Source organism: Ranitomeya variabilis, chromosome 6 (assembly GCF_051348905.1).
Source record: "Ranitomeya variabilis isolate aRanVar5 chromosome 6, aRanVar5.hap1, whole genome shotgun sequence".
Lineage (NCBI taxonomy): Eukaryota > Metazoa > Chordata > Amphibia > Anura > Dendrobatidae > Ranitomeya > Ranitomeya variabilis.
The window spans coordinates 331932745-331945195 of record NC_135237.1 but is presented as its reverse complement, the minus strand read 5'-3'; the positions used below and the strand labels follow the sequence as shown (position 1 = coordinate 331945195).

Below are 12451 nucleotides of genomic sequence, written 5' to 3'. Positions count from 1 at the left end.
CTGGTGGTCAATTTACCAGGTTGAAGGTCGCTTGTGGAAGCTGGGGGGCTCAACGTTCCGCAGGTCCAAGACTTAGTTGCCGGGCAGGCCCCAGAAAGCGTGTGCTTGCTCCCCTCTGGCTGGCATACCCTCTCCCTTAGTTCCTTAGTTAGTCATCTTCCTCTGTTCTGACCCACTCTCCAGCTCTTAACTCTGCTGTGTCCCTCCCCGCTGTACCTGGGCGGGCTAAGAATCTCCACCCCTCAGCTTCCCTGCAAGATCTGTATCCAATATCTAATAAATGGAATAACTTCTCTCAGGATGATCGGATCAGCTCACGGGCGGTACCAGCGCACGAGGTTTGTTCTGCCGGTCGCACAGGGACCAAACCCGGACCCATTCGGTCGCTGTGGGAGGCTGATCTCCATATCTCAGGTTCCAGAACTCCCACGGACCCGGGAGTTGTGCTGTCAGATGCACAATTTCTTTAGGGCGAGGGGGATATTTTTTATAAGCCTGTACCTCGGACGATACATCCATAATTCATGATTCCATGTTGGAGACGGTTCCTGTGGCCACTTGACATGCATGCTTTAATTGAGCCCCCAGGCACCTCTTTGTCCCCTGCTGGTGTGGCTTCCTCATTGAGCTTTGAAGCACCTTCTGCCTGCTACACTGAGCTTAATACCATTACCATGCTAAAATGAACTTTATTCATGAGAAAAGGTGGGGGCCAGGAGTGCTCATCTGTGCAGACCTGTGACCAGGAGACAAAATGGAGTCACACCAATCTCTGTTAGTATGCCCGTATCCAAGATAGCGGCTGTTTCCCCATCAAAGTCAAGAAGGTGGTTTCCAAGGATGGAAGGGATTGGGATATGTTGTTGCCCTACTTGATGTTCGCCATTCGCGAGGTACCTCAGACTTCCACAGGGTTTTCACCCTTTGTGCTACTGTATGGCAGGCATCCTAGGGGTCTGCTGGACATAGCTAATGAGACGTGGAAGCAGGAACCTACGCCACATAAAAACGTGATAGAACATGTGGCCTATATGCAGGACTGGATCGCAGCGGTCATGCCTATCGTAAATGAGCACTTGGTGGATGCTCAGGCAGTGCAGGGCCGCGTGTATGACAAAAAGGCCACGGGTCCACTCCTTTAAAGCTAGAGATCGGGTTTTAACTTGGTGACACCACCAAAAGCAAGCTTATGGCCAAGTGGCAAGGGCCATATGACGTTCGGGAAAAAACGGGGGCGTAAACTACTAAGTGTACCAGCCTGGGAAAAGAAATCCTGAACAGCTGTATCACGTCAATCTGTTGAAAGCATTGAAGGACTGGGAATGTTTGGTCGCGGAAGCGACCCCAGTAGTACAAAAAGGGAACCCTTTGTCACAGGCCAAAGACAAGAGAAAGGTAAAAATAGGAGACACTCTCTCGAAACGGTAGCGATGAGAGGTGCGGAAATTAGTCCAAAAAAATGCAGATGTATTCTTGGAATTATCCGGTCGTACCTCCGTCATCCAGCATGATATTGTCACCGAGCCTCATGTAGGGGTACAAATAAAACCATACCGGGTGCCCAAGGCAGTGACCTGTGTTGTATGCGAGGGTTGCTATGTGTCACTATGTGTCCCCAAGGATACGCACAGCAAAGTATTGAGGCCGCGGGAGTGCATTGCTGTCACAGGTATAGCTGTGAATGCAATGCAAAATAAAAGTAAGTGTTCATCTTGGGCAAGCTATTTGTCCAAGGCAGATTTTAGGAAAACCTGCCATGGGCTTTTATTTTTTAAAGAGACTACAGGATGGTAGTGGGGCAGTCCGTTTCCCCCCCCCCAGCCTGGGTTTTCCATGATGCCTAGGGCCACAGGTCCCTTGTAAAAAACCCTGCAGCAAAGGTTTAAAAATACTTAGTTATAAAATGCATCCTTCTTATCTAATATAAATGATCTGCACATACCTTCACCAAACAGATGAGTGATTAGTTTAGAAAGTGTTTGCTTTAGGTGATACTCCAAAAGTTTCATGGCTTCAAGTGTATGGCTCTCTTGTTTGCTGGCTGTGCGAAAACCATTCTCAAACAATTGGCATGCATCATTATTTTCAACTTTGGCAAAAAGCTAGAAGAAGAAGAAAAAAAAGAGAAATTATTGTGCTGTAATAATGCTTTATTCATGGGTTTTATTAGTTTAACTGCAACATGCAAAAAAATCAAAATTCATTTTTGTCCAAACACAGCCCCCTGTTGGCCAAATATACATTTGAGGTTTTGGCAGGTAGCCAGACAAAAAAAAAGGATCACAACATAACGGATGGAAAGTATTACGTATGATCAGCTATAGCTATTTACATGGTGGAAGAGGTGACATGCTGGTATAAAACGCCATCAATTCATGTCTTTAGAGACCAGAGAGTGACTGCCAGCAGTGGGGAGGCTGTCGAACAAATTAAAAGTAGAGTAAGGTTGCTTGTTTTTTATACATCTGAAGCTGCTATTTTAATTAACTTAAAAGATGTGTTCAGAATTCCACATTATAGGGGATAACGTTCAGAATTCCACATTATAGGGGATAACGTTCCGATTGCTGGGGGTCCGACCAACCGTGGATCTCTCCGAGATCCTACAAATGGAGAGGATGTTGATCATGCGCATTGCCACTCCATTTACTTTAATGAGAGCACCGAAGATGAGAAGGTGCAGTGCCCAGCAATTTCAGGAACTGCAAATAAGAATAAATGAAGCTGTAGTGCGCATGATGGAATATTTTTTTTTTCCACTACCCTCTTCCTATCAAGATTGACTTTAATAGTATTGGACAAGCTCTTAACGAGCCCTCAACAATAGCGGAGATTTCCAAAGTTTAAAGGGAACCTGTCACCCCCCCCCCCCCAGTCGTTTCAAACTAAAAGAGCCACCTTGTGCAGCAGTAATGCTGCATTCTGACAAGGTGGCTCTTTTAGTTCTGGGTGCTGTAACTTGAGAAATAATCAGTTTTATAATTTGTCTGAAATACCTGGTCTTCAGTCAAGGAGGCCGGCGTTTCCCCCCTGCTTCAGACAGCACACAGCTGTCACTCACATCTTCTTGGCGCCGGGCGCCGCCTCCTCCTCGCCGCTGTTTTCAAAATAGCCGGCGCCTGCGCTCTTTTCCCCTGCCTGGTGCAGGCGCAGTGAGCGCTGCCCGTCTTTCCTCATATGCAGCCCAGCTGACTGCGGCTGCGCGGCCACCCTGCTTGTGAATCCCAGCCCCACAGTGACTTATGATTTATTCACATTGCGGGGCTGGGATTCACAGGCAGGGCGGCCGCGCAGGCGCAGTCACCGAGACTGCATATGAGGACAGAGGACGGGCAGCGCTCACTGCGCCTGCACCAGGCAGGAGAAAAGAGCGCAGGCGTCGGCTATTTTCAAAACAGCGCTGAGGAGGCGGCGCCCGGCGCCAAGAAGATGTGAGTGACAGCTGTGTGGCGTCTGCAGCAGGGGGGAAACGCAGGCCTCCTTGACTGAAGACCAGGTATTTCTGACAAATTAAAAAACTGATTATTTCTCTAGTTACAGCACCCAGAACTAAAAGAGCCACCTTGTCAGAATGCAGCATTACTGCTGCACAAGGTGGCTCTTTTAGTTTGAAACGACTGGGGGGGGGTGACAGGTTCCCTTTAAAAAGCCTCTATAGATCATATATATGAGCTGAGATTTGTTAATCGATAAGAAAGAAAAAGAAGAAAAATAACAGTCTGTTTTCTTTTCATTTATACCACTTTTGTGTATATACTGTATATTGATCACTTTTTAATGCCATGTGGGTAACTGCCATGACTGAAAAACCTTAAATCTGGTATTTTGACTTTCTTTCTTTTTTGCGAATTTTATGGACATCCTGGTAACAATTATGTGTATTTACTATTATTATTTTATTCCTTTTTTTTCCCTTTACATTTAGATTAACCTGAGATAGCATGATCACTTATCAATTGCGGCTTCCTTTGAAGTTCAGCTGAGCTTCAGCCCTACCAAAATGTTGGTAATGGAGGCCTTCAACAGACAGACTCCCAGCTGCCATGGCATCCCATCGGCCGGGGTCAGTGGGCAACAGCGAGTGCAAGCACAGGCGATCATGCTGTTTAAATGCTGCTGTCAGTGATTGACAGCAGCATGTAAATAGTTAAACAGCAGCGATCGCGACTAATGCTGATCACTGGTGCTATTAGCAGATACCAGCTATGCGTTACAGCTGGCACTGCTCTGTATGGAGCGTGTACAACCCCTGAGCCTGCTCCATACACGGGTACTTGGACTGTGATGCCTATATGCGGCTTGGGGGATAATATAAAAAGCAACCATAGGGAACTTACATTCAGCAGTTCAATCTTACTGCTGTGTCCGCTACAAAGAAAATGTAATCTTATGTAAGGCCATATAAAAAATGGCCGTCCATGTACCAGGTATGCCAGACCGCCTGTATAATTGTGACTTCCCTCTTAGTTTTACAGAGGGAGGCCCAACTGTATCATGTGCCCTATTAGAGCTGATGGAAATAGGTGTTCTAGATCAGAATTGCTCATACTGTGATGCCCCCCATATTGTTGGCGAGGTGCAGCTCACAGACATGACTTTGGCAGATGTGACCGTTACCCAGTTTTTCAATGGCTGCAGTAAGTATGGTTTAGCAACATATCTAACTTATTCTCTGCTAATTTTATATTAACACAGTTTAGGAAACACATAGTAAGAGAGGTAAAATGAGCAATATTGGAATTTTGGCACTGAGTTGTACCACAGGTGGGGAGATCCAAGTATCACCAGGGTCTGTCCGCCGAGAAGGGTTGATAAGCCCTGTGCTAGCTGGCATAGTCATCTTGTTGGTGGGTAGCCTGGGGAGATACAGTGAATTGTGTGGCAATGATATGGTGCTATTATCAGGAAGCTGAGAAATTGCAAATCTCAAAAGTCAACTTTGATTCACTAGTATGCATATGAACAGAAGGTTTAATTAAAATAAAGCTTTTCAATTATTTATGTGAAGATTTTTTTTTTCATCCTTAAAATTCACATGTGGGAAAGAACATTACATTCCTTTTTTAAGAAGAGACTAAAAAACATGTTGGCATAGAATAGAAACAAAGAAATAAAAGGCATATATCCTCTAACGTACATAGGGTAAAAGGAATAATGTGATGGATATGGGATAAAGCACCTGTACTGTGAGTTATTAGAATATTACAGTCACAGCAGAGTTCTCTGGCCATAAAACACACATGGCAATTACTGGGGCGCAGGGTAGAACCTAAAAGCGATCCCATTCTGACATCGCAATAGCAATGTGTGATCTGAGAGCAGTACAGTACGACAGTAACATCAATGGAATCTGGCACTAGGCTGTTGCTATGTAATCTGACAGCAGCATGATGTAGGAGCAGACATTCTGTTTCTAGTGATGTATCACTTAGTTTAGTTGTGACAGAATCACAGTTTTTTCTGCCGCAGATCTAGCAGTGCTCAAATGCTGAGCTCTGTATAACCCTGATCACACCACTGATTGGCAGCTTTTGTGCACAAAGAAAGCTGATAATCCTTGGTGGGGGTGCAGCTGGACCAGGAGACACTAGACACCTAGTCTGTTATGGACCTGGTGGTTAGGAGCACCCGGAATGACCTGATGAGTAAATTCAAAATCGGGACTAGCTCTGGGTAAGTGGGAACTCTGCTGACCGCAAACCCTACTCCTATCACACACACTAGAAATAGCCGTGGAGCGTACCTAACTCTCCCTAGACGCCTCTTCACAGCCTAAGAGCTAACTACACCTAAAGATAGAAATAGAAGCCCTACCTTGCCTCAGAGAAATTCCCCAAAGGTAAAGGCAGACCCCCACATATATTGACTGTGAGTTAAGAGGAAAGTCACAAACACAGGAATGAAACAGGTTTTAGCAAAGGAGGCCAGAATTCACTAAATAGTCAGAGGATAGAAAAGGGAACTATGCGGTCAGCACAAAAGACTACAAAAAACCACGCAGAGTAAGCAAAAAGACTCCACACACCGACTCACGGTGTGGAGGTGCCACTCTGCACCCCAGAGCTTCCAGCTAGCAAAGGAATATCATGATAGCAAGCTGGACTAGAAATTAGCAGTAACAACAAATGAACTAGCAAAGACTTAGCTTCTGCTGGAGTAGACAGGTCCTCAGAGAAGTCCAAGAGAGATCTGAACCAATACTGAAACAATGACAGCTGGCATGAAGTAACGATCTGAGTGGAGTTAAATAGGGAAGCAGCATAGCAATAAACGAGAGCGGCTGATAAAGCCAACCTCAGTGACCAGCAGTTCCGCTCAAAGCCACCAGAGGGAGTCCAAGAGCAGAACCAACCAAAGTACCATTCATGACCACAGGAGGGAGTCCGAGAACGGAATTCACAACACTAGTCCTCTAGTCATAATCTCCTGCTGATACAACACGGATTGTATTGAAATAAAAACACACAACCCAGTAATTGACACATCGCTGGAATCCGTGTCTCAACCCATACAACATGGTGCTCTCAGATTACAGATTACATAGCAAACCTGCTGGCAGAGTCTCTTTTATGTATTGAGTGATATGTTGAAACCATATAATGGTTATTGAAAGAAGGTGCAGTGCAGCAAGAGACACCAGTACTACTAACAAATCCTAATGTAGATTACCCAAACTGTAATCTATGACCTAAAAATCGGAGACCCTATAGCCTACTTTATGTGCACACAAGATGATGCACCGCCATGAATGATGATTGTTAAGGATTTATCAAACAAGTAAGAGTTCTGCTAGTTCATCAGGCGATTGGTAGCCTTTGTACCCTGCCGGATTATCAGGAATTGAGCATTTTGGGTTATGCTTGTTTTTGATAACTGAGAAGTTTAGATGCACCCTTAAGGCTTTTTACACTGGTCATCCTGTGGCTGTAAATGACCGCCCATCGGCTATAGAGAAGCTAATCGGTCATTTAATAGCCCATCTGAACAAGGCTGACAACGCTTCCAATGAAAACAAAGCAATCGCCAATTGATTATTCTGTATACATAGACTGTCGATATTCTCGGCAGCACATTTCCTATTTACACAGGACTTATGTGCTGCTGAGAATGATAATTTTTAATTCAGTTTAAAAATCAATTTAACATGGTGATTTGCAGCTTGTTTACGCTGACCGATCATCCTAAGAATACTCGCTCTCAATAGTTGCACCCGTAGGTCAAAGTGGTTGTCCGGTCCAAATTGATAAGTCTGCAGTCTGTGTGACTGCAGACTTATGAATCCCCCCAGATCACGCAGACACAGGAACGGATGGTATGTATGAGTGACCCTTTAAGTTTCTACGATAACTACACTGCTACTTTTCTCTGCATCAAAAGACATCATAAGACACTGCAGTCTTACAGTTTCAGCAAAACGGATGAGATTTATAGAAGTCTCATGCCCGTTGTACTTTTTCATTATGCAGCATAAATTGATCTACAGTGCCTGTTTCAAATCCTTAACATGTCAATTTTTGAAGATTTTCCCAATAGAATTGCATTAGATGTGGAAAATCCACAGGTAAAAAAATGCAGATGTGTTTTTAGCATGCAAATTGCCTCTTCTGAGAAAAAGAGGACTTGACCTCTATAGTGCCACCTATTGGAAGTAGCGATCCTACAAGTCACAATCAACCCTTTAACGAGTCTTGCAGTATGACTTAGGATAAGAGCCAAATCAGAATCAAATCAGGCTACTGGCTCTCATCAGTGCGAAGTATGAGAACTGATTTGGCTAGATGAGAGGCTCAGGACTGGGGTCTAATGGGTAAGGTTTCTCCTTATGTAGAGTGATATACCAGCTCTGGCTTGTCAAGGTAAGGAGGCTTATTCACCGTGCATGTGTTTTTAGTGTCTTTTCGCTGGGGAAACCCACTAAAAACACATGTAACTTGTCAAAGCCAAATATCAGGAAGTATAAAAATCAAAGCAGCTTTATTTAAAACCTGACATACCAAAAGAGGCAAAAACTATTGCGTCAAAAATGCATGTAAAAAACGCATTCAGAAATGCAATGAAAGAAACGCAACTAACCTCATTTACATAATAGGTGCAGAAAATCTACAACATCAAAAACTCACCAATCACTCATGAGAATAAAGTCCATTTACACCAAGATTCCCATGAACACGCATTCCTAGGAACACTAGATCACAATAATCTTGCACTCTGAACAGGCTGCAGATCACCTGACGAACAAATAAAATGTTTGTTCATGGAGTGAACAGTTCGTCTTTTGTGCTGCACAAAAAAAAAACATTGTTCTCATCAGCACATTATCCTGTGATTTCGACTCCTGCTTTATCTCATGGTAAATAATGGCATATTACTTTCAGATATTGGTTGTTGGTGGTCTATTTGCCACAACCCCTCTGCTACATCTGTCGGAGGCCACAGGCTCAAAAAGCCTATCTCAGACAGACTTGTCGCGAGACATTACGGCTGGCAGATTCCATTGGAACCCTGGCCTTCACCCTTTAACCCCAAATAATGATCTGGTTTCACAATGGGGCCCACTAGATTGCTTCCACAGAAGGGCTGCAGGCCGGAGGAGTGAACTAGAGGAAAAAAAGGTCATCACACTCGTTCAATACCAAAAGGTGACATCAAGGACAAAATCAGAGCACAACTTGGTGGTCAAAATACAAGTCAAACTCAGAAAATTGGATGAATGAGGAGACACAGAATGAGCAAGGACTACGGCTGTAGCCCAGGTAAGCAGAACAAATTGACAGGTAATGGAAATCAGTGGCTCAGGGGTTTAAATAGCAGCCAGCCCCGCCGAGGGTTGTCAGAAAAGAGGAATTAACCAAATAACAACCCCATAGCTCCCTGATTTAGCAGCACCAAATGTCCCAGGAGTAAAATTAGACCATAACAGTCAAATGGCACCCACAACAAAAATGTAACACTGACCAGCAGCTGAAGCAGAAACATAGAGGACAGGAACTGGCTCAGATGTTACACCCTCGATCCTCAGAAGGATGAGGCCACAGCGCTAGGTAAGCCCTGATGGTCTACATGAATGTGGGTGGCTGAGAGTACTGCTGTGTAGGAGAAAAAGACAAAGGGGCTTACATTTCTATGTTCTCCAGGATCTAGAAATACTCTAAATGTTTTACCATAACCTAAACATATGCTATTATGTTATCAGATGGGCTTAAAAATATACAGTTATATGAAAAAGTTTGGGCACCCCTATTAATCTTAAGCTTAATGTTTTATAAAAATTGTTTTTTTTGCAACAGCTATTTCAGTTTCAGATATCTAATAACTGTTGGACACAGTAATGTTTCTGCCTTGAAATGAGGTTTATTGTACTAACAGAAAATGTGCAATCTGCATTCAAACAAAATTTGACAGGTACATAAGTATGGGCACCTCACCAGAAAAGTGACTTTAATATTTAGTAGATCCTCCTTTTGCAAAAATAACAGCCTCTAGTCGCTTCCTGTAGCTTTTAATGAGTTCCTGGATCCTGGATGAAGGTATTTTTGACCATTCCTCTTTACAAAACAATTCCAGTTCAGTTAAGTTTGATGGTCGCCGAGCATGGACAGCCCTCTTCAAATGATCCCACAGATGTTCAATGATATTCAGGTCTGGGGACTGGGGTGGCCATTCCAGAACAGTGTAATTGTTCCCCTGCATGAATGCCTGAGTAGATTTGGAGCGGTGTTTTGGATCATTGTCTTGCTGAAAGATCCATCCCCTGCGTAACTTCAACTTTGTCACTGAATCATGAACATTATTGTCAAGAATCTGCTGATACTGAGAGGAATCCATGCGTCCCTCAACTTTAACAAGATTCCCAATGCTGGCATTGGCCACACAGCCCCAAAGCATGATGGAACCTCCACCAAATTTTACTGTGGGTAGCAAGTGTTTTTCTTGGAATGCTGTGTTTTTTTTGCCGGCATGCATAACGCCTTTTTGTATGACAAAATAACTCAATTTTGGTTTCATCAGTCCACAGGACCTTCTTCCAAAAAGAAATTGGCTTCTCCAAATGTGTTTTTGCATACCTCAGCCGACTCTGTTTGTGGTGTGCTTGCAGAAATGGCTTCTTTCCCATCATTCTCCCATACAGCTTCTCCTTGTGCAAAGTGCATTGTATAGTTGACCGATGCACAGTGACACCATCTGCAGCAAGTTGATGCTGCAGCTCTCTGGAAGTGGTCTGAGGATTGTCCTTGACCATTCTTCTTCTCTGCCTTTCTGATGTTTTTCTTGGCCTGCCACTTCTGGCCTTAACAAGAACTGTACCTGTGTTCTTCCATTTCCTTACTATGTTCCTCACAGTGGAAATTGACAGGTTAAATATCTGAGACAGCTTTTTGTATCCTTTCCCTGAACAACTATGTTGAATAATCTTTGTTTTCAGATCATTTGACAGTTGTTTTGAGGAGTCCATGATGCCACTCTTCAGAGGAGATTCAAACAGGAGAACAACTTGCAAGTGGCCACTTTAAGTAGCTTTTCTCATGATTGCATACACCTGGCTATGAAGTTCAAAGCTCAATGAGGTTACAAAACCAAAAAAAGTGCTTTAGTAAGTCAGTAAAAAGTAGGTAGGCGTATTTAAAACAAGAAAATGATAAGGGTGCCCATACTTATGCACCTGTCAACTTTTGTTTGAATGCAGATAGCACATTTTCTGTTAGTACAATAAACCTCATTTCAAGGCAGAAACATTACTGTGTCCAACAGTTATTAGATATATAAAACTGAAATAGCTGTTGCAAAAAAAACAATTTTTATAAAACATTAAGCTTAAGATTAATAGGGGTGCCCAAACTTTTTCATATAACTGTAATTCTATATGTATAAGCCATAGGCTTTTCAGGGTTATCAAAAATTCATCTAGCTATGTTACCAGTACAGTATAACTTGTCCTGGAGAACGGAGAACATATGAAAAGCTATAACATCACCATGGGCAGACAAATCATTTCTGCGTTATGTGGCGCAGAACATGGGACCCTCTTGCAATCACATTTCTGGCTTTTCGGCATGGGTCCTGAAGCTACATGTGACAACAACCATGCATAGCTATTCTGATTTGCCAGTCGCTGCCTATACTTGTAGTGATCTGATCTTCAAGTATCTATTTACACAGGCCCAAAAGCAAGAGAACGAAGTAACACTGCTTGTATGCATAAGTTGCCAAGCATCCTAATCATTACCTACTTGGGCTTGTCTCAGTATTAGCAGACAAAAACAGATTAGGAAAAAAAAGACTGTTCAATTGTTATTAACTCTCAGAACATTTTGGTTTTGCTTCATTCCCCATTCCCCTGCTGCGCTTAGCAAATGTAATTACAACGCGAGAACCTCAACACAATGTTCTAGAATAAATATTAAGTATTCACATTATTAGAGATATTTCAGAAAGGTGCATTCACATTGTGTAGAAAAGACAGTGCTTGGGGAGTGAAGATTATTGACCTTGACATTTAAAAGGGGTTTCCTCTTCTGCATTAAAACCAAGAAACCTCCTAGATACCATGAGATTATTTACAGACAAGGTGTACTATATAGTGAAGGAAATAAGTATTTGATCCCTTGCTGATTTTGTAAGTTTGCCCACCGACAAAGACATGAACAGTCTATAATTTTAAGGGTAGGTAAATTTTAACATTGAGAGATAGAATATCAAAAATAAAATCCAGAAAATTACACTGTATGAATTATATACATTTATTTGCATTTTGCATTAAGAAATAAGTATTTGATCCCCTGCCAACCATTAGGAGTTTTGGCTCCTACAGACCAGTTAGACTCTCCTAATCAATTCATTACCTGCATTAAAGATAGCTGTCTTACATAGTCACCTTTATAAAAGACTCCTGTCTACAGACTCAATTAATTTATTAATCAGTCAGACTAACCTCTACAACCTCTTTTTTAAATAATTGTTTTCTTGTTTCTACAAGACTATGGAGTTCTCCACCTCTCCTTGTGAGCCATGGGCACAAGAGCCGTTCTATGCAGCGTGTCCACATTGGACATTTCCTTTCTGAATCCTGCTCATACAGGTATTATACATATGACCAGGTTTTTAAATACATCAGATAGGGATTACATACATTAGTTAGGACTGCTCTAATACGGGTATATCTTGACGTTTAGTAGAGTGGCTTAATATACAATTTTTGCAAAAAACGTATTAACCAAATACCCTGTGTTTTTCCATCTTTTTAGTAGCACTTGCTGTTTACTGTGATTTTTTTTGCAACAGAGTATTTTTTTGGTTTTACTGTGCTTTTTTTGTGTTTTCAGTCTCTTGGTGGTGTGAACATGTCCCTACAGGCTTGTTCACTGTGCGCATGGCTCATGTGTTCCTGTTTTAAATAACCTCTACAACATGGGCAAGACAAAAGAGCTTTATAAAGATGTCAGGGACAAGATAA

At 42.6% G+C, this 12451-nt stretch overlaps 1 protein-coding gene across 2 annotated transcripts in view; it reads right to left on the bottom strand.

Moving 5' to 3' along the window:
- Nucleotides 1–12451, bottom strand: part of FARS2 (phenylalanyl-tRNA synthetase 2, mitochondrial) — a 468718-nt gene that overhangs the window by 299857 nt on the left and 156410 nt on the right. For both annotated transcript variants that reach the window (XM_077269812.1, XM_077269811.1), the window contains exon 4: nt 1943–2102. In XM_077269812.1, the coding sequence (XP_077125927.1) occupies nt 1943–2102 (160 nt within the window). The remainder of the gene's footprint in view (nt 1–1942; nt 2103–12451) is intronic.